The sequence below is a fragment of the Aythya ferina genome, assembly GCF_964211825.1.
Source record: "Aythya ferina genome assembly, chromosome: 30".
Taxonomy (NCBI): domain Eukaryota; kingdom Metazoa; phylum Chordata; class Aves; order Anseriformes; family Anatidae; genus Aythya; species Aythya ferina.
In genome coordinates, this window is record NC_140327.1 from 899,044 (window position 1) to 921,306 (window position 22,263).

The 22,263-nt window shown below is 48.6% G+C and overlaps 2 protein-coding genes across 2 annotated transcripts; both read right to left on the reverse strand.

Annotated features, from left to right (window-relative positions):
* Positions 1 to 478: 478 nt before the first annotated feature.
* LOC311425443 (olfactory receptor 14J1-like) lies at positions 479 to 1,393 on the reverse strand (the record flags this gene model as incomplete). The annotated part of the gene is made up of 1 exon (XM_084501311.1): positions 479 to 1,393. One exon carries the CDS (start codon positions 1,391 to 1,393, stop codon positions 479 to 481), a length of 915 nt encoding a protein of 304 aa, XP_084357437.1.
* Positions 1,394 to 9,387: 7,994 nt separating this feature from the next.
* LOC311425402 (olfactory receptor 14C36-like) lies at positions 9,388 to 10,311 on the reverse strand (the record flags this gene model as incomplete). The annotated part of the gene is made up of 1 exon (XM_084501270.1): positions 9,388 to 10,311. The coding sequence occupies one exon, from the start codon at positions 10,309 to 10,311 to the stop codon at positions 9,388 to 9,390; it is 924 nt and encodes a 307-aa protein (XP_084357396.1).
* Positions 10,312 to 22,263: the final 11,952 nt, after the last annotated feature.

Sequence of the window (22,263 nt, forward strand, 5' to 3'; positions counted from 1 at the left end):
CTCTTTGGGCCCGGCTATCCAGCCAGTTTCTAACCCAACGAAGCGTGCGCCAGTCCAAGCCAAGAGCAGCCAGTTTCTTGAGGAGAATGCTTGTGACACTATCTGTCCAGCTGGCCTTCATGAGACTTCTAGGAATAGCTGATGGCCTTTGTGCTCCTTCGTGTTCATCTCTCCACACACATATGATGTGCCTGCTGTCACCAGCATTGGGTTTCTCTTTCCATGTCTTCCATGCACATACAGCAGGCCCTGCTCTTCTGGGAAATCCTATCCCCCGAAGAGCAAGTGAGCAATGAGCAATGGCCTGCTCAGTCATTGCTGAACCCCCTGCCCATACACCCCAGAGCTCTGAGCTTGTCATGGCATTCTCCAGAGTATGAAAAATGACCAAAAGATAACCTTGTTCCTGCAATGCTTTATGAGTCATATGCAGAAGACAATGGGCTTTTTTTTTTTTTTTAAAGATTATCAGGTCTTATCAGGTCATCAGTTTCCTCAAGGCATCCTTGAGCTCCTGGTTCCTCGTGCTATAGATGATGGGGTCCACCGCTGGAGACACCACTGAGTACAGAACTGCCACCACAAGGTCAAGGGATGGGGAAGAGACGGAGGAGGACTTCAAGTGGGCAAACAGGACAGTGCTGACAAAGAGGGAGACCACGGCCAGGTGAGGGAGACACGTGGAAAAGGCTTTGTGCCGGCCCTGCTCAGAGGGCATCCTCAGCACTGCCCTGAAGATCTGCACATAGGATAACACAATGAAAACAAAAGAACTGAAGAGTAAAGAAAAACTGAAAACAAGCAACTCAAATTCTGTGAGGTAGGCATTTGAGCAGGAAAGCCTGAGGATCTGGGGGATTTCACAGAAGAACTGGTGCACAGCATTGCCGTGGCAGAGGGGCAGGGAAAATGTGTTGGCCGTGTGCAGGACAGCATTGAGAAAGCCACTGCCCCAGGCAGCTGCTACCATGGTAGCACAAGCTCTGCTGCCCAGGAGGCTCCTGTAATGCAGGGGCTTGCAGATGGCAACGTAGCGATCGTAGGCCATGATGGTGAGAATATAAAACCCTGCTGTAATCAAGATGACAAATATAAAGACCTGTGCAGCACAGCCTTGATAGGAGATGGTCCTGGTGTCCCAGAGGGAATTGGCCATGGCTTTGGGGACAGTGGTGGAGATGCAGCCCAGGTCAAGGAGGGCGAGGTTGAGGAGGAAGAAGTACATGGGGGTGTGCAGGCGGTGGTCACAGGCTATGGTGGTGAGGATGAGGCCATTGCCCAGGAGGGCAGCCAGGTAGATGCCCAGGAAGAGCGTGAAGTGCAGGAGCTGCAGCTCCCGCCTGTCTGCGAATGCCAGCAGGAGGAACTCACTCACAGAGCTGATGTTGGGCATTGTCTGACATTGAACACAGTTTTCTGTTAAGGAGGAGTATGTAGAGCAAAATTAGAAAACCTCTCTGAGGAAAACCTATTTCAAGTCTAAGAGCACCCTCCAGCTTGAGCCTCCCTCTTTGCAGGAAAACCTTTCTGCAGCTCTCTTGCTTGAGCTGTGGCTGGGGCTGACTGAGAGTGGCACTGGGAGCAGGGGCTGCTTTGGGCTGCAGAGGAGTCCTTCCTGCTGTGCAGCAGAAGGAAAGCAGGAACATGGGGGAAACTCAAGTGCAATCCACTTATCAGATCAATGAGCTTTGCTGTGTTGTTACATGCAACTCATCCGAAAACACTGTAGAGCAAGGTGTAAATTCTTTGCTTTATTTTCTAGTAGTTAGCCCTATAATTCTTAGGACGATGATCACACTTCTGTGTTTTCCCAAGATGAAAGTGGAGACAGCTGAGAGCAGAGAAGCCCCAGTCGAAGTGAGGCTGCACAGAATCCTCACCTCATTTCTGGTATACCTGATCAGAATCTCAGCTCTTCCCTCCTAGCCGGGGGTGCTGAGGCCTCACTCCAGCTGCCCACAGACAGCCATCCAGCAGCACGACAGCGCCTTAGCATGGAGGTGTCTTCTCCTTCAGGATCCTGGATAACACAAGTATGCTCGGAAGCTGAGTCCTAAATGTTGTTAGGCTGTGCAAAGAAAAAATTTAGAAGGGCTAAAGCCCAACTGGAGCTCAATACATCTATTACTTTTAAAGACAATAAAAATGTTTTTTGTTTGTTTGTTTGTTTTTTTAAATACAAATACATAAGGAAAAAAAAAAAAAAAAAAGAGAGAGAGAGAATTAAGGGGAATCTTCATCCTATATTGGATGTGAGAAAACAGAATAAGAAGAGATGAGGAAAAGACTGAGGTACTTAGTGCAATCTTTACCTCAATATTTAGCAGCAAGACCAGTTGTTCCCCTTGTACTCAACCCCCTGAGCTGGTAGATAAAGATATTGAATAGAATGAAGCCCTCATAATCCACAAGGAAATGGTTAGAGAACTGCTATTCTGCTTCAATGTACTCAAGTCTAGGGGGCTATTTGGGCTCCACACATTGGTACTGAGGGAGCTGGCTGAAGTGCTCACCAAGCCTCTTTCCATCATTTGCCAGCAGTCCAAGCTATCAGGGGAGGTCCCAGTTGACTGGCGACTAGCAAATGTGACAGCCATGTAAAAGAAAGGCCAGAAGGAAGATCTGGGGAACTAAAGGCCTGTCAGTCTGACCTGTGAGCTGGGGAAGCTCATGGAGCAGATTGTCTTGAGTACCATTACACAACACTTTCAGGACAATCAGGTGAGGAAGCCCAGTCAGCATGGGTTTATCAAAGCCAGGTCCTGCTTGACAAATCTGATCTCAATCTATGGGAAGGTGATGTGTGTAGTGGGTTTATGTGGCAAGGTTTTGGTAGCAGGGAGCCATAGGGGTGGTTTCTGTGAGAAGGATCTAGAAGCTGCCCCATATTTGGTAAGGGCCCCACTGCTGACCAGAGCTGAGCCAATAAGCGATGTTGTTTTGCACCTCTGTGAGAGCATATTTAAGACGGGAAAAAACGCTGCACCACACAGCAGCTGGGAGAGGGAGAGGAATGAGGAACAGCCTTGCAGGCACCAAGGTCAGTGCAGAAGGAGGGGGAGAGGTGCTCCAGGCACCGGAGCAGAAGTCCCCTGCGGCCTGTGGTGAGGACCATGGTGAAGCAGGATGTCCCCCTGCAGCCCATGGAGTACCACGGTGGAGCAGGGTTCCACGCTGCAGCCCGTGGAGGAGACCATGGTGGAGCAGGTGGCCCTGCACCGATGGAGGCTGCCGCCTGTGGAAGACTCCTGCCCGAGCAGATCCCAAGCCGGACCTGTATCCAGTGGAGAGGAGCCCACGCAGGAGCAGGTGACCTGGCAGGAGCTGCTGCCCATGGGGGAGCCAGGTTGGAGTAGTTTGCTCCTGAGGGATGGACCCCGTGGTACGGACCCATATCTGGAGCAGTTCTGGAAGAGCTACTGCCTGTGGGAAGCCCATGCCAGATCCGTTCAGCAAGGACTGCATCCTGTGGGAGGGACCCCACAGCACAGGGGACGAGAGTGATCGAGAGGGAGCAGTGGAAAAGAAGCACTGTAGACTGACCATAACCTCCATTCCCCCAGTCCCCTGCACCACCCGGGGGGAGGAGGTGGAAGAGGGTGGTTGAGGGGGGAAGGTGCTTTTGGTTTCTTTCCTTTGTTTCTCACTTCTCTAGCTTGTTAGTAATAAGTACTATCTCCCTATGCCGAGTCTATTTTGCCCGTCACGATAATTACTGTGTGATCTCCTCATCCTTATCTCAACCCTTGAGCCCTTTTCATTGTATTTTCTCCCCATTCCTCTTTGAGGAGGGGGAGTAAGAGAGCAGTTGTGGTGGAGCTCAGCCGCCCACCCAAGTAAAACCACCACAACAACACAACCCTTTTGTAACAGCACAGAAGCATCCTCCTGGAGAACACCAAGAGCTTTTCTGTGCACCCAAACCTTCCCAGGCATCCAAACAATCCCCTCATGCTCCAAAGCACATCCCTTGACATGCAAGTTTCAAGCCAGGGAACCCAAGCACCTCCTGAATCATCATGATGGGGCTCAAAAGCATCTCCTTGGAGACATCAAGTGCCTACCTAGAGCATTCAAAAATCTACCCTAAATAAGAATATCCTTCAAGCACCCAAGCATCTCCATACTTCTGTCTAATACCTTCTTGGTAGAAGACCCAAGCACCTCTCTGTGGAAGAGTAGCATCAACCGTGAGCACCCAAGCATCTCCATGGGGCACCCAAGAAAATCCTTGCAGGACCAAGCATCTGCACACAGCAATGAAGTACCTCCTTGGAGAAACCACACAAGCATCTCTCTGGGGAACACAAGCACCTTCCTGGAGGACCCAAGGATCTCTGGAATCCCCAAGCATTTTTCCAGGGCACACTAGCATCTCCTCGCTTGAGCCAAGCAACCTTCCTTGAGCACACAGACATCTCTCTGGAGCACCCAAGCATCACCCCAGAGCATCCATGCACTTCTGTGGGACACCCAGGGTCCTTCCTTTGATGAGAAACATGTCCTAGGGCTCACAAGCACTACTTTGGGCACCCAAGTAGTTCCCAGATCACATGGAGGGGGGGAGGTGAGTGAACACACGGCCGTTCACTCACCTCCCCCCCTCCTTCTCTGGGATGGGAGAGAGAAATGGGAAAGTGAAGCCTGTGAGTTCAGATAAAGACAAGAAAATAATAATAACAATAATAATGACAATAATGGTGATAATAGTACTACTAGTAATAAGGTGTACAAAACAAGTGATGCACAATGCAACTGCTCACTACCCGCTGTCCGATGCCCAGCCTAACCCCGAGCAGTCTGGCCCTCCTCCCAGCTCTTGCACCACCAGCCTGCCCGCTGGCAAGACAGAGTGAGAAGCTGAAACGTCCTTGGCTTGGTGTAAGCACTGCTCTGCAACAATTAAAACATCAGCATATTATCAGCACTCTCCTCATCCTAAGCCAGAACATAGCATTCTACCAGCTACTGGGAAGAAACACCCTCATCATCAATCTTTAAACAGCAAATACTAAAGTTAAATTTTCCACAGACTTCTCCTTCTTGTGCTAGTAAATAATCCAAAGCTAAATCATTTTGATACAAAGCAGTTCTCATCTTGGTATTTTGCTTTGCAATTAATCCAAGTGCATCTCCGATTTTATTTATAACTATTTCTGTTACAGCTTGTAACCTAATTATTCTATGAAGTATATATATATATTGGGGTCCTATAGGCCCAGGATCCATCTTCTGCCTACGTTGGGCCCACTTTCAGGGTCGATTCAGGCTTGTGTTTTCCTTCAGCCTGTCAGAGTGGTCCAGCTCCTGGAAAACAAATCACAATTTTATATGGGTTTTAAAAAAGAGGTTCTTCTGTTATTTTCTTGGGACAACCTGACCTTAGTGTGGGAGAAGTCCGATCGAGGCCCTCTCACTCAGCAGTCAATAGCCATAGGGGTTGCTTCCCTCGGTAGACCATACACACCGCAGCGGAGGGTCCTGCCCCGGTCTTGCCTTCTCCCTTTCCTCCCTTCAGGCTTGTCCCCTTTATTTGGCATCCTTAATTCATGCAGAGCCTCATTGCCAGAATATTATTTCTTCTTTAGCTTTAATTTCAGTTCCCCAGGAGCGGACTCAACCCTCCAAGTTTCGGTAGTTACTGGTACTTTTCATTTCATATGGTGATAACCCAGTCTCACTGTGTGGTTTAGTTCTTATGTTTAAAAGTGCCAATGGTAAGCATTTCGTTCAGGGCATTTGTGTCTCAATCATTAAATTAGCCAATTGTTGTTTTATTGTTTGATTCAGTCTTTCTACTTTCTCTGAGCTTTTTGGGTACCACAGAGTATGGTATTCCTACTGAATACCTAATAATTGACATAAGACTTTTATTATTTTAGAAGTAGTGTGTGCCCTGATCAGAATCAATGTACTGGATTATCCAGTACATTAGGTGTTCTAATAGATTTTTTACCACCATTTGTGCCGTAGTTCGTGCTACTGGATAAGCTTCTAACCATTGTGTTAAATGATCTACTATTACCAATAGATATTTTATCCTCTCTACTTTGGACAATTCAGTGAAATCAACTTGTACTTTTTCAAAAAGCCCATACGCTGTTGTTTTTTTTTCTTTTTCTTTTTTTTTCTCCTTCCCGTGGCTGCTTGTCAAAACACTTTCTTATTTATCTTCTGACAAGTTAAGCAACATTGTGTAATTTGCTTTGCTATTTCAAAAAAAAAAAAAAAGAAAAAAAAAGAAACAAAAAAAAAAAGAAACAAAAAAAAACAATGCAACCAAATTGTTTTAGTAAATGATCACTTAACACCTTTGTACCCCGATGTGTTTGTGAATGTAAACGTCCCAATAGTTGCTTCGCATAAGCTTTTGGCAATATCTCTCGCCTGTCTGGCAGTGTCCATTTTCCTTGTTCTAATTTAGCCCCTATTTTCTCCAGTTTCGTTTGTTTTGTTTTCCATCGCATTTCATAGTTGCTCCAAAAATTCGGTTTCTTTTGGATCTTGCTGGAACAGATTCTCAATTCCCAATTTAACCAGATTTTGGTATTTAGCGTTCATTATTTCCTGGATCACTATAGTTTCAGTGTGGGGTCGGTCAGGGGAATGCAATTGTCAACAGTTTCCTGAGCGGTCCCATTGGCAATCTAAGTTCACTCATAAACTCAGGTTGTTTTAAGAGTTAACTGCTTTTCTGTTTCCATGACAACTCTCGGACCCATCATGGTCCCTCTGCCCAAAAGGGCTCACACTGGTGATTTTGAGATCACAGCCTTCTGTTGAGGCAGAACTATTAACATTTCTACATCCTCTTCCCCTGCACATTTAACTTCAAACAGCTCTGTTAAATACTACACGCCACACCTTTAACACCTTCAACAACTCTTTAACCTTTCCTTTGTCTTTCTCCAGCCTGTACTTTTCTCATGCCAACACCAAAGGCTGTCAGGGGCCAACTTAATTCCACTCCGTTTCCCTCTAAGATGCTGAAACAATATATCAGTATAATACATTTCATCCTATTTTCCTTCTCTCCTCAAAAACAACATTAATTGCAAGATAGTGTTATAGTCGATTGATCCATAAAGTGGCCATGTAGTTTATATAGTGGCCACCACTGATTGCAATACTTAGTGAAAGTGTTCTTGCTTTCTGTGCTCCTAGTTCTAACAATATCCTTCGAACGTGCCAATATACACCCAAGGAGGCTTTCTTTAAAACGTCTTTGTTTTGGATATTACTCATTTCCTTGATTTCCCATTCCCTTTTATTTGTTTATTTATTTATTTATGTATTTCTTTATTACTATTCCTTACTAGTTACTGTCCTTTTTTTCAATTTCCACGCAAACCTTTTTACTGCAGGTTTTTACCATCTTTTCCTAATCTTCTTCCCAAATGTCCCAATTCTCTGGGATTAAACTCTTATTCCCACATACAAACTTTATTATTTCAGATTATTAATGAGCCCCGTTTCAATCATAAATCCACAGAACTTCAGGAAAAGAGATGAAGCACTCAGCCTTCCGTCTTCTAGACAAATATTACCATCTTTTCCACAAAAAATTTACATTTCAACAGGACCGAATTTCAAGCCGAATGCCAATTTTTCTCATGCACTTTGTTAGTAAGCCCATACAAAACAAGGAATCACTCCTGTGTATCCATCAATATGGGGGTTTAAAAGGTATTGACGCCTAAATAAATTCACTCTCCCCCTTCTTACCAAATTCCCAGGGCTCAAGCCCGAACCACCAAAGAAATGACTCTCTCCGTTCTACCGCTCTGATAATGTCTGCCCCCTCCCCCTGCCAGTACTTGGGAAACTGACCAACACCACATCATATACACCAACACTTCTCAACTGTTAGTTACTTAGATAATGCTCCCGCCTTTTTTCTTGTCACACTCAAAGCATTTAAGAGCAAAAAATAGGATCACAAGATACACCGCCAGGCCCATATATTAGACACCACCAATCAAAACTTGGATAAAAAAGCACTTCTTTTTGGTCTGTCATGCACTTTGTTCATCTCCGCCCACTCCCCTCGCAGAGAATACGGAACCACGGATCGGAACTCTGCACTTGTTTTGCAGCGATGATGTGTCTCACTCACACAGCAGAGGTCTCTAGCACCTTTAGGTCAGCTGCCCTGGTGATGTTTCTTTTCTCACTTTTCTGCTCACCCTCTAGGAGGGTAAGAGAGAGTCCTGATGCTGTGCCAGCACTGCTCAGCAGCAGACACAACACTGGTGTGATACCACTGCTGTTCTAGCTCCAAGTGCAGAGCACAGCACTGTATGGGCTGCTGCAGGGAAAGTTAACTCCATCCCAGCCAGACCCAGTAGACACGGGAGCTCACTGGAGCACCCTACCTGCATGAACTACCATGCAGACCGCCACACCATACCCTGACTGGCCCCTGTGGTGGTTTTACTAAGGTGGGCAGCTGAGCTCCACCACAACCGCTCTCTCACTCCCCCTCTCCTCAAAGAGGAAGTGGGAGAAAATACAACACAGAGAACTCGTGGTATGATATGAGAAAGGTTTAATTAAAGGGAAAGGGAATGGGGAGAAAAAGAAACAAAAGAAACAATAAGTCCACGCGGAAGCACAGAGAGAGGGAAAAAAAATTATTCTCTACTTCCCATCAACGAGCGATGTTCGGCCATGTCCTGGGAAGCAGGGCCTCAAAACACATAGTGATTGTTCAGGAGGAACAGCCCCCTCCCCCTCGAGAGCCCCCCTTTTTATTACTGAGTGTGACATCAGGTTTTATGGAATATCCCTTTGGTTGGTTTAGGTCAGCTGCCCTGGCAATGTCTCCTCCCTATCACTTGCCCACGTCCAGCCTGCTGGCTCCTGGGGGCTCAGAAAGAGTCCTGATGCTGTGCCAGCACTATGCAGCAACAGACACAACACTGGAGTGGTATCAGTGCTGTTCCAGCTACGAGTGCAGAGCACAGCACTGTGTGGGCTGCTGCAGGGAAAAGGTGACTCCAGCTCAGACAGACCCAACACAGCACCCCATGCCCTGTTTGCCTCTTCTGTGCACAACACTCCTGGTTGTTTACACTCCCTAGAGGCTTCCTTCCTACTACAGAGGGGGCACTCCTGAAGGGAAACCCCTGCACACTTTGATCCCCCCCGCTCCTCTGCAGAATGCCTCTTCCCTGGAGCTAATCACCTCAGCAAGTGAGAGTCATTGCAATTGGTTTAAATTGGTTTACGTACACAAGGCACAATGAATAATGAGGTTTAATGATGAACAACAATTCTAATAAAACTGGGAAAAAAAAAAAAAAAAAAAAAAGAATATAAATCAGGTTTGGCCTATCATGAGTAACATTGTGAGTGATTGTCCAAAAAATGCAGTGAACTTATGGCTTATGAAATACACCCAGCCATCAGTTTCCACATTACATCCTTGAGCTCCTGGTTCCTCATGCTGTAGATGAGGGGGTTCAATGCTGGAGGCACCACCGAGTACAGAACTGCCAGCACAAGGTCCAGGGAAGGGGAAAAGACTGAAGGGGGCTTCAGGTGGGCAAATATGACAGTGCTGAGAAACAGGAAGACCACAGCCAGGTGAGGGAGGCATGTGGAAAAGGCTTTGTGCCGTCCCTGCTGGGAGGGGATCCTCAGCACAGCTCTGAAAACCTGCACATAGGACAGAGCAATGAAAACAAAACACCCCAGCAGGAGAAAAGTAAAAAGTACAAACATCACAGCTTCCCTTATGTAGGAGTCTGAGCAGGAGAGCTTGAGGATCTGGGGAATTTCACAGAAGGGATCCCGGGCATTGCTTTGTTTGAAAGGTGTTGAAAAAGTATTGGCAGTGTGCAGCACAGCGTGAAGAAAACCATTGCCCCAGGCAGCTGCTGCCATCTGGGCACAGGCTCTGCTACCCAAGAGGGTCCCATAGTGCAGGGGCTTGCAGATGGCAATGTAGCGGTCATAGGCCATGATGGTAAGAAGAGAAAACTCTGCTAAAAAGAAAAAAAGTAGCAGAAAGATCTGTGCAGCACATCCTGCATAGGAAATGGTCCTCTTGCCCCAGAGAAAATTGTCCATGGCTTTGGGAACAGATGCGGAGATGCCTCCCAAGTCGAGGAGTGCAAGGTTGAGGAGGAAGAAGTACATGGGGGTGTGGAGGCGGTGGTCAAAGGCTATGGCAGTGAGGATGAGTCCGTTGCCCAGGAGGGCAGCCAGATAGATGCCCAGGAAGAGCCAGAATTGTAAGAGCTGCAGCTCCCGTGTGTCTGCAAATGCCAGGAAGAGGAAATTGGTGATGGAGCTGCTGTTACACATTTACTGCCTCTGGGCAAGGGAGCCTGACAAAACAAAGAAATGACAGTGCAAAATTTAAGGACTTCTTTGACTACAATCCACTGCATATCTCAGCAAACAACCCACAAAGCAAAACATTGTCTCATTCATTTCAGGAAGAGCTTTCTGCCGCTCTTTGACATTTGTCTGGTTTGTGCGCTGAGAGTGCCACGACCAGCAGGGGCTCTGCTGTAGGCTCTGCAACAGTCAGTGCTGGTCTACAACAACAGGCAGGAGGGAACCTGGAGCGATCTGAGAAGTCCACTGGCCAGGGACATCTCCCTGTTGCAGTACATGAGGAGAAGGTCAAATAATTCCTCAAGAAATAACAAAGGTGATGTTGGTACTGTCTGTAGGCTGAGGTGTGTGAAGAGATTTTTTTGAGGTTTCTCACAGACCTGCAGCAATGCTTGAAGAGCCCTTGACTCTAATACAGATGCCACTACTCCATTACCATCGCCCTGCCTCACCACATCAGCAAATGGCAGCAGAGACATTAGAAAGTGCATTCCCTTCAGGTAGCTCTTGTTGTGCAGTTCTGCTGGGAAGTGCCCTGGGGAGGTATGGGGCTGTGAGCAGCCTTCCCCAGGCAGCAGGCTCTGGGCAGTAGCAGGACCCTGCCCTGCCCTACCACGGGGACTCCTTCCACTCACAGCTTCTTCCCACAGCCCCTGGACAGCTCCCCAGGTACGCTGAGTACTGAGCCTGGCAGGCAGCAGAGGCGCTGCCCTGGCACACAGCCCCCAAAGCACAGCAGGGACTCTGCTCTGCACCACGGCCCTGGGCACACCTGCTTGAACCCCTGACTTCAGAGCCTGCAACTGGCCCCAAGAGAAGGCAGCCCTTGGGCCCTACACGCCCACCCTGCAGCACACAAACCCTGTATGCCCTTCACCAAGTGTCCCATCAGCTGAGGGCTGTGCCAGCTCCAGGAGAGCCTGGCAGGGTGTGCAGCAGCATTGCCCTGCACCCAGAGACTTACCGTGGGGAGGTGGCTGGGAAGATTTCTCCCCCCGTAACCTCTCCTCTCCGTTCCCACCCAAGGCTACTATGAACCCCTCTCCTTGTTCTCTCCTCTCCCCATGTCAGCTGCAGGCAGTGCCCCCAGCCCTGCTGCACCTTGCAGAGGAGCTGCTCCTGGGCAGAGCTGTCTCTCTGCAGTGCTGCCTGCTTGCCAGAAGCTCCCTCCCTCCACCCCACCAGCCATCTCAGCTCAGTAGCACAGGCTCAGCCCAAAGCATTTTACTGAAGCCCCCAGTGCATTGGAGCAGAGCCCAGGAGCCTCAGACTCTGAGAGGAAATGGAAGACAATTCTCAAATAGTCAAAGTCTGATGCAAACTCCAAAGCTTCTCCCAGTGGTAATGAGTCCCACCGAGGGACATTACTGACAAAGCCCCCCCATGGGCTTGTTAGAGCAGAAGAGTGCAGGCAGTGATGACACGGAGGCAAAGGTAAAGTTAAGGTGGACTTGAGGCTGAGGAAACCTCGATGTGTCCCATCAAGTCCAAGAGTCAGGCCTTAACCCCAGCTTCGGGGAAGGGAGATCCTGTTCCTCCAGTGGGGTTTAGGGCTCTTGCTGGGTCAGTGCAGTGTGGGAATGGGCAATGCCAAATACAAGGCTACAGGAGGACATCTCCTAGGCTCCTGGAGTGGGATGAGGAGGCATTGAAACCCTATTGCTGTAAGGATAAACTCTCTCCTCATAGGTGTCATTGACAAAGACAAGAGTCAAGATCAGCAGATAAAGATGTTCCCTCTGTTGGGGACTTTCAGCCTTGCAAAAGAACCTTGACCATAACCACCACACACTGGTCTATGCTGTCTGCATCTGTTTCCCTGCAGGACTTTGGTATCCACCCTGCTTCCCCACGTTGTTCTCACCTGAGCACCTTCCTGCCTTGACTGATGTCTCTCCATCTACCCTCAGCAATCCATGAAACACAAAGCCAGGGCTCTGAGTGACCTCTGTCCTTCAATGAACCTTTCTCCTCCACCTCAGTCTCAGTGCTCACAGCTGCATTTTGTGATATTCATTCTTTCCCATGCTCTTTCCTATTGGGAAGAAAAGCACCTACATGTCTGAAACCACCCCTCAAGCAGTCCTGGCAGACCTCTCCTCCACACTCTCCAGTTTCTCTGCATTTCTTCAAAACCAGGAGCTGCACCCTGGGCCACACTGCTCCAGAAACAGGCATGGCAGCACTGAGTCAAGGCGGACGATAACTCAAGTGGTCTGGATGGCCCCCACTGCCTCTAGTGCAGCCCCATAAGGAGCTGGCCTTGCTCCCTGTCAGCATGTCCCACTGGCTCCTATGGTGTCCTCGTAGCACCCAGGCCCTTCTCCTCAGGGTCCCCCCTCGGCTGCTCACGTCCAACCCTGCCCCAATGGATGCAGGTATTCTGCCCCACGTGCAGCACTATACACTTCTCCTTGCCAACTTCAGGGGAGTTCTGTTGGCTGACATCTGGAGATTTCCAAGGTCAATCCCCCACACACTGAAGCTCCGTTTTATCACCTGTTCATGGTTGGGTGCAGATGGCTCACCCTGACTGTGGTGTCTCTCATTATGTAACACCATGAGGAGTGTCAGGACTCTAAAGGCACTAAGGGAGGTACTTGTTTAGTGGAATTTCCTACCCAGGCAAGAATTACCATGAGAACCATCTCTGAAACACCCAATGACACTACAATGCAAGCAAAACCAGGACCAGAGTAAATGAATGTTGGGCTGTTTCCATGCTAGGGTATTTTACAGGAAAATATATACCTATATATATTATGAGCTAGAAGTCTTGGCCTTGGCCTTAGATGAGCTAGAAGTCCTGGCCCAGTCCCACAGCTACGACATCATTGGCATAAGCAAAACCTGGTGGGATGAGTCCTGTGGCTGGTGTGTCACAATAGCTGGCTCTTCAGGAGGAACAGGCAGGGTAGGTGAGGTGGCGGGTTGGCGATGTAAGTGAAGCATGGGCTGGACTGTGTGGAATTTCAAGTTGGCGATGGCAAAGTTGAGAGCCTCTGGGTAAGGATTAAGGGACGAACAAATAAAGGGGATGTTGTTGTGGGAGTCTATTACAGACCACCTGGCCAGGACGACAACGCCGATGAATTATTCTTTGCAGAACTAAGAGATGCCTTCAGATCAACCCCCCTTGTCCTTATGGGGGATTTCAACTTGCCAGACGTCAACTGGGATCACCACACAGCTGACACAAGCAAGTCCAGGAGGTTCATAAAACAACTAGATGATAACTTCTTGGTGCAGGTGTTAAGGGAACCAACTAGGAAAAGTGCCCTCCTAGATCTGTTGCCGGAGAACAGAGTGGGTCTTGTGGGAGACATGGCAATTGGCGGCCATCTCGGTCATAGTGACCATGAAGTGGTTGAGTTTAGAATTTTTGGTGACAGGAGGAAAACTGCCACCAAAACTTCAGCCTTGGATATGGGGAAAGCAGACTTTGGGCTGCTGGGGAACTAGGCAGCAAGGTCCCTTGGGAAACCACTTTTGAAGGCAATTGTGTCCATCAGTGTGGTCAATCTTTAAGCACTGCCTCCTAAAAGGACAAGATCAGGCAATTCCAAAATATCAGAAGTCAAGCAGGTGGGGCAGAAGGCCGGCCTGTCTGACCAGAGATCTTCTACTGGAACTTAGGCGAAAAAAGAAAGTGTACGGCTGCTGGAAGGAGGGTGAGGTGATGAGGAAGGAATACAGGGATGCTGCTCGTGTTTGCAGGGAGACAATTTGTGTGGCCAAAGCCCAACTAGAGTTGAAGCTGGCCATGTCTGTGGGAGACAATAAAAAAGGTTTTTTTAGATATGTGAACAGAAAAAGGAGAACCAAAGTAAATATAGGTCCACTACTTGATGGGGAAAGTCTCCTCACAGACAACGACATAGGCAAAGCAGAGACATTTAATGCCTTCTTTGCCTCTGTCTTCAACCCTGATGATGGGCTTCGGGACCCAGGGTGCCCTGAGCTGGAGGACCACGACGGTGGGAATGACAAACTCCCAACAGCCCTTGAACGTGTGCATGATTTGCTGCTCCACCTGGATCCATACAAGTCCATGGGTGCAGGTGGGATTCATCCCAGGGTGCTTGAAGTGCTGGCTGACGTCATTGCGGGACTTCTCTCAATTATTTTTCAATGTTCTTGGGAATCTGGAGAGGTCCCTGTAGACTGGAAGCTGCCAAATGTTGTGCAAAGTTTCAGGAAGGGTAAGAAAGAAGACCCTAGCAATTACAGGCCTGTCAGTCTCACGTCAGTGCCTGGTAAAATTATGGAGAAGATGATCCCTGAAGTTACTGAAGTGCACCTGGGGGACGATGCAGTCATTGGTCCCAGCCAACATGGGTTCATGAGGGGTAGGTGTTGCCTATCAAATTTCATTTCCTTTTATGATAAGATCACCCATCTAGTCGATCAAGGGAAACCAGCTGATGTGATCTTTTTGGACTTCAGCAAAGCTTTTGACATGGTTTCCCATAGGATCCTACTGGATAGAAAGTCCAGCATACAACTTAACAAAAACATTAAATGATAGGTGAGCAATTGGCTGACAGGCAGGGCTCAAAGGGTTGTGGTAAATGGGGCCACATCAGGCCGGCAGATGGTCACTAGCGGGGTCCCTTTTAGGCTCCATTTTAGGGTCAGTCCTCTTGAATGTTTTTATAAATGATTTGGAAGTAGGACTAGAAGGTGTTTGGAGCAAATTTGCCGATGACACCAAACTTGGAGGAGTTGTGGACTGATAAGGGTGGAAAGGCCTTGCAGAGAGATCTGGACAGATTGGAGAGCTGGGCGATCACCACCCACATGAAAATTAACAAGAACAAGTGCCGGGTCCTACACCTGGGACGGGGCAACCCTGGCTATACGCATAGACTGGACAACGAGACACTGGAGAGCAGCCCCTCAGAGAGGGATCTAGGGGTTGTGGTTGACAGCAAGTTGAATATGAGCCAGCAGTGTGCCCTGACAGCCAGGAGGGTCAACCATATCCTCGGGTGCATCAAGCACCACATTGCTAGTCGGTCAAGGGAGGTGATTGTCCCACTCTACTCTGCGCTAGTGTGGCCTCACCTTGAGTACTACGTGTATTTCTGGGCACCACAGCACAAAAAGGACATTCAACTGTTGGAGAGTATCCAGAGGAGGGTGATGAAGATGGTGACGAAGATGGGTAAGGGCCTAGAGGGGAAGACATATGAGGAGCAGCTGAGGTCACTGGGCATGTTCAGCTGGAAGAAGAGGAGGCTGAGGGGGGACCTCATTGCAGCCTGTGGTGTAATTGCCTGAAGTAACTAGGAAAATAAAACTAATATTCACATTTTTAAGGAAAAGGTAAAGCAGTGAAGAGGCTTTCAGGGTAGGGCATAACTGCATTACCTGAGCGTTCCCTAGGCTCCCAACCTTAGATGCTATCGCGCTGGGGAAACTTGGTGTGCTAGCCCTAAGGAACAGCACAGAGCATAGAGTCGAGTGGAGACACCACGGCTAGGCTCTGTAATCAGGTGGGGCCTCGGTTGTTCTTGTGCACAAAGCTGCACTTTTTGCCACCCTGAGCCAAAGACCTGTCATGTTTTGACAAATGCTGTACCCTAGGTACTTTTTGCTCATTATAATATCATTATAATACCAAAACACACCTCCATCCCGAAAGCTACCTGCCTCCAAGGTGCGACCACCCCTCACTGAGCATGTGCCCTGAATTTCTCGGAGCCTATTACTTTAAATGGAGACGGGAAAACTTTACACCAATCATAACTAAGATATGCTTGCCACTCAAGCTCCACCTAAAAGATAGAAAATAATATAAATTAGCCCAAGAGAGAGGGGATGTTAGGGAAGATACCACTGTCAGGGGAGATACCATCCCGAGGAAATACAACATCCTTAGGACCTCCTGACTCGTGGGACCAGTCGACGGGCTGAGCCTCTCTTCCCCCCCCATTGGGACGCCTTTGGGTGAGATCTGAATACTTGCTTATAAATCTCTATAGAGTCTTTGATCCTTTTAACGCGTTTATTTCTAGGCTGCGCACCTGTAACACCTGTAACACCTGTAACACCTGTAACATCTATAACATCTGTAACACCTGTGTATTTAATACATACTAGCTTGCTTTTGCAGACAGTCACTATCACCGGCAATCCAAAAGAGCCTGATTATCTGTTGCTGTAATAAACCATACTTAATTGCATTGGGATAGCTCTCATTAAGTGTAACTAGGGTGAGGGTAGTTATCCATGATAGTTCAGTGTTCTGAATCCAACCAGACCCCCAGACCGTTAATGCGTTGATGGTGAATGTCTGACTGGACCCCCAGACGGTTAATGTGGTTTTGGTGAATGTCTGACTGGTTCAGTACCCTGAATCTGACCGGGCCTGTAACGGTTAATCAGCTACACCCCTTAACGCGACACAGCCTACAACTTCCTCGTGACGGGGAGTGGAGAGACATGTGACCTATTCTCCTTAATCACCAGTGATAGGACCCACGGGAACGGTGTTAAGCTGAGGCAGGGGAGGCTTAGGCTGGACATCAGGAAGAGGTTCTTCACCGGGAGGGTGGTCACACACTGGAACAGGCTCCCCAGTGAAGCAGTCACTTCACCAAGCCTCTCTGAATTTACAAAGAAATTGGACTGTGCACTTAGTCACATAGTCTAAATTTTTGGATAGACCTGTGCGGTGTCAGGAGTCGGACTTAATCATCCTAATGGGTCCCTTCCAACTCTAAATATTCTATGATTCTATGCAGGCACAAGTAAAGTATGGATCCCTCCAGCAGCTGGACCTGGACCCTCTGTCTAGCCAGGAGCTTGCCCCACGATCTCCTCCCATTCCCTAAACACATAAACTGTAACAAATCTCTCCTGTACAGAATCACTGAACTTTTGATGCGGGGAGGCAGCAAGCTCCCACCATTTACCTGCCTCCCTCTCATTCTGTTGATTTTGGTCAGGAGTCCCTTTCTCATTTGTGCCAGCCTCCTGCCACCTTTACTTACTACCTGTGTGTCAGGTTGGATCATTCATGAGCTTGAAGAGTGATGATAGACCAAGGAGCAGTCATTTGAAACTATAAGAAGCATAGATTTAGATTAGATATGAGGAAGAAATTCTTTCCTTACCAGGGTGGTTGCCCAGAGAACCACCTGTGGATGCCCCATCCCAGAAAGAGTTCAAGGCCAGGTTGGAAGGGGTTTTCAGCAAACCGGTCTGGTGGAAGGTCTCCCTGCCTGTGACAGGGTGTTGGAATTGAATGACCTTGAAGGTCCCTTCCAACGCAATCCATTCTATCAGTAGATGCTCAAACATCAACCAGCTCCCTGCAGCCTTCCTCTCTGCAGGGCCTTATCCCAAACAAATCCTTCAAGCAGGTCCCTCAGCCAGTGAGAGGCCCATGTCTGCTCACCTCAAGTTCTCTGCATTGCCTTGGTCCCCTCTCTTAGCATCCTCAACTCTACCTTCTCACCTCCTTAAAATCCCTGAGCACTTCCTGTCGAGTTCTAAGTATGAGGTCCTGCAGGTCAGCTCGCCTCAGTGGCTCCTCAGTCAATTGTGTCAGCCAGATGTCATCAAGGAGCTCCCAAACCCTCCTGGAGGTTTTGTGTAAGGGCATGCAGAAGCAGAGACTCTGCTCCTTCCATGGTATCTGGTCAAGGACCTTTTCCTGTGCACCAAGGGATGCTGATAAGGGAGGCCATAATGGGAGCCAGACCTGGTCAGTTGTGCCAACTGATAAGGAAAGTGACAGAACGCGGGGATGCTGACTCACACAACGCTGTCTGATTGAAGTGTTCATGCTGTCACAACATGCTGTCCTATGCTGTTGCATGTCTGCATCTGTTTCCCTGCCAGCCTTAGATATCCACTGTGTTTCCCCACTTTGCTCTCACCTGAGCTGCCAGCCCCAGGCAAACACCTCCAGTACAGTGGGGCCTCAGAACGTGGCACTGGGTGTTTACAAAAAGACCAAAAAGGTCTGCCTGAAAGGTGAACAAATTATTCTAACAAAGGAAAAAATAATACAAATAAAAAAGAGCATATATTCATCGCTTCAAACACTTGAGCTCTGTTTATGACATGGAAGTGTTTTCTCACCATGCCAGAAGGGGAGTTCCTAAGAAGTGTCTGAATTGTATGAGAAATATTGATCCTTCCCTCTCCTTGCGCTACCATTACTGTGTCATGTGTCTGTTCTGATGTGAGTCCAGTCGCTCCCACCTATCAGGTGTTCCCGCCTCTTCTTGTTAAATGTCCATTTCTAATTTTTTGTTGTTGTTGTTGTTTGTTTTGTTTTGTTTTGTTTTGTTTTGGGAGACTCCCATTGCTCTCCATGGGAAGCCTGTCCCTCTCCATTGCTCTCAGTACCTCTGTGCAGGCAGATCTGTGGGGAAAAGAGATGTGAATTGGTGCAAAGAAGCTGTAACAAGCAGCTGAAGCCTTGAGTGAAGAAGTTTGATGGCATCAGAAGTTCTGCAAGTCCCAGGTGGCTCCTGAGAGAAATGGTGGGGTTGGGGGGGGTGAGGAGCAAGGTTGCCCACCAAGTGTCTGGCCTCAAGGGACTGCTTTTCCAAGCTGACCAGGTCTCCTTAGGTGACCTTCAGGATCAATAGCAATGGGAGAGGTCAGGCAATTGAAATAAATCAATAAAGAATGCTGCTTGAAGAAAAAACTCCCTATTGAAATCTCCCTCATTCACTACCCTGGCTCTGACGTGGAGGAAAACTTGATGTGTTTTATTAAAGCAAACACCAAGGCCTGACACCCAGCCTCTGGGAACAGAGCTTCTGTCCCTCACAATGCTCTTCAAGGGCAGTGGGATATAGAGTGCATGATGGCAACAAAAAGAGAACGGTACAATACCACTGCACAGGGCTGAATGACGGCCACATGGTTCCAGTGCCAGGAGCACAATGTGTCATCTCATAGGTCCCAATGGCAGAGACAAAAGCCATAGCCAAGGGGAAAAAGAGCTCTGTTATATCAGGGCCTTCCAGCCCTATCAGTACCCCTGGATATCTCCCCACAGGTTGTCTGAGCCTGTCGCATGCCAGAACCATTTTCCCTTCCGGTTTGTAATAAATGGCTAAGTCCCAAATAGGGTTACAATCAAAGTTTACAATTTATTAAAGGAATAGAGGTAAGCAAACAGTGCAGGGTGCGCTGGGAGTCTCTGCTCCACCAAGATACACAACAGTTACATCAAGCAGCTGATTTTTATGCTCCTAGGCTAATACATAGTCATTACTACTTCTAGAAAAAATAGGGTTATATAATTAGTTTCCGGAATCCAAACCCTCCTACTGGAGCATGCGTATCAGTCTCTGGTGGTCCCTCTGGGGGTCTCTGGGGGTCTCTCGTGCTGAAGGCTCATAGTCTTCCTCCCTCTTGTCCTTCTCCTTTGTCCAACTTGGCTGTATGTCAGAGACTTGAGCAGCATCTCTGTGCAGAAAATGGTAAGTCCCTTGCCTAGGTGGACACACTCCTCCTAGAGCATCCCAATGTGGACAGGACCATATCTGTATTTAGCACTGCCGTCTCATATGGCATCCCTGATTGTGCCCAGGTTCTTTTCATCCTGGTTGCTCTTTCTGTGGTCTGATCCAAGCTTGCTATGATATATAGGGTAGTTCTGACCCTGATGCAGAACATCACAAGATGGGAAGGACAGGCTCTCTTCTCCTTCGAAAACAGAATGAGATGCATTCACCAAATCCCAGAGTTTCACAAGGTCCTCTGCAAGGAAAACTTCCCCCTGATGGATGAGTCTCAGGTCAGGAACCACAGAAAGAAACTGGGCATCCTGAAGTGCGTGGGCCCTGATGGGATTCCCCTGTGAGTGCTGAGTGTGGTGGAGGAGCTCTTTCCCCAGCTCAGCTGTAGTTGAAGGTTCCCTCCTGTTATATCATTGCTCTCTTAATGTGCAAAAGACGTAACAGGTGAGTATGAAAAGACACTCCCTGATTTTGTCTAGGACCCTGCAACCTACATCACAGGTTAATCTGAGAAATACCAGAATAGCACATTCTGGAAGGTACTGGAACACATCCTGGACATGGAGGTCATGTTCAAGCATGCGGAGGATAAGGTGATGAGGGGTAGTCAGCATGGATTCCCTAAGGGGAAATCATGCTTAAGCAATTGGATAGCCTATGCTGCGATGACTAGCTGGGTAGATGAGGGGAGAGCACTGGATGTAGTATATCTTGACTTCAGAAAGGCTTTGACACTGTTTTCCATGAGATCCTCATGGAGAAGCTCAGGAAGCGTGGCCTAGATGAATGGACAGGGAGGTAGATTGATAATTGGGTGGGTGGCAGAGCTCAGAGTGTTGTGCTCCGTGCTGCGGAGTCTTGTTGGAGGCCTGTAGCTACCGGTGTCCCCCAGGGGTAAGTACTGGGTCCAGTCTTGTTCAACTTACTCATCAATGACCTCCTTTTCTTTTGGCTCTATATCAAGATCTGCCTTTGTCCTTCAGCTGTGGTGCCTTCTGAGGGGCTGGGGCTGTGGCAGCTATGCCACAAGCTCTACCACAGCCTGTGACAAGGTAACCATGAGCATGGTGGCCATGAGCTCTGCCTGCCTTACTCCTGCCGTGCTCTATCAGCTGGCTGCAACAGAGGAGGCCCACAGCCAGCCCTTCACTGGGCTCTGCCACCTGACTATCCAGCGCCATCACTGCTGCCTTGGGGTGCTCTGTGATGCACTGGGTGACCTCACAAGGCCTGTTGGCCAGCACATCTACTGCAGGGCATCCAGGCCACACAGCGACACGGACCTCACCACTGCCCTTCCAGCCTCGTCCCCTCCCCTCAGTCCTGGCCTTTTCTCTGGGCTCTGTGATGTGGAGATTGGGCTCTGTGGTGTGGAGGAGGTGCCATGGGGAAAAGGTGAGGTTAAGCAGCAGCTTTGCAAGGGGGGTTCTCCCCCTTGCTATGGCAAGGGAGGCTTCTGGCCACAAAGACGCAAGGGATGGGTCAGCCACAACTTGCCTGGGAAACCTGTTCCAGTGATCACCACCTCAAAATGAAAGAATGTATTCCTTATATCTAATTTAAAAGTACCTCCTTTTGGCTGTAAAACATTACCACTTGTCTCATTACTATACTCCCTGAGGCCCCCTTATGTATCGGAAGGCCACTGTAGGGTCTCTCCAAGCTGAATAGTACCAGCTTTCTCAGTCTGTCTTTACTGAAAAGGTTACCCAGACTTTCAGTCTTTCAGACGTTCAGTCACCTTTTGACCTTGTCCAGACTCGTTCTAATACTCCCACTTAGCCCTGTTGAATCTCAGGAGGCCCCTCTCTCAAGCCTGTCCAGGTCCCTATGGATGGCATCCCTTCTCTCCCACATGTCAACTGCACCACCCAGCTTGGCGTCATCAGCAAACTCACTGAGACTGTACTCAGTCACACTGTCCATGTCACTGACAAATGTTGTAGCACCAATGCTATAAGCCCATCATGGAAGGCCACCGGATTTGACATCCACCATCTGTCTTTAGTGAAGCCATGCTGTCTGTCACCAACAGCCACCAGTTGGCTGTCAGCACTCGTCCTGAAAGGCAGGGTAGTGTGAAATGGCAGAGGGGTACTTGCAATGAACCTGTGCAAGGAGCGTGAGAGAAATCTCACAGGAACACTGGGGGCTGTTTCTAGAGACCCAGCCAGAGAAATGTCAGGGCTCTGTAAGATGCCCACATCTGAGCTGGCCTCGTGCACTGCTCATACACACGGTTTTCAGATACACGAGTACCTGCCTTGCACACACAGGCAGCGCACTGCAGTACTTGCAGTGTCCCTCTGGCTCCTGCAGCCACTGCCAGAGGCTGGGAGACACTTCAGCCCTGCGGTGCATTGCCCTGCTCTGCCCTCTTCTGAGATGTCCCAAGGCATGAAGAAAGGGCACAGGGAGCTCACGG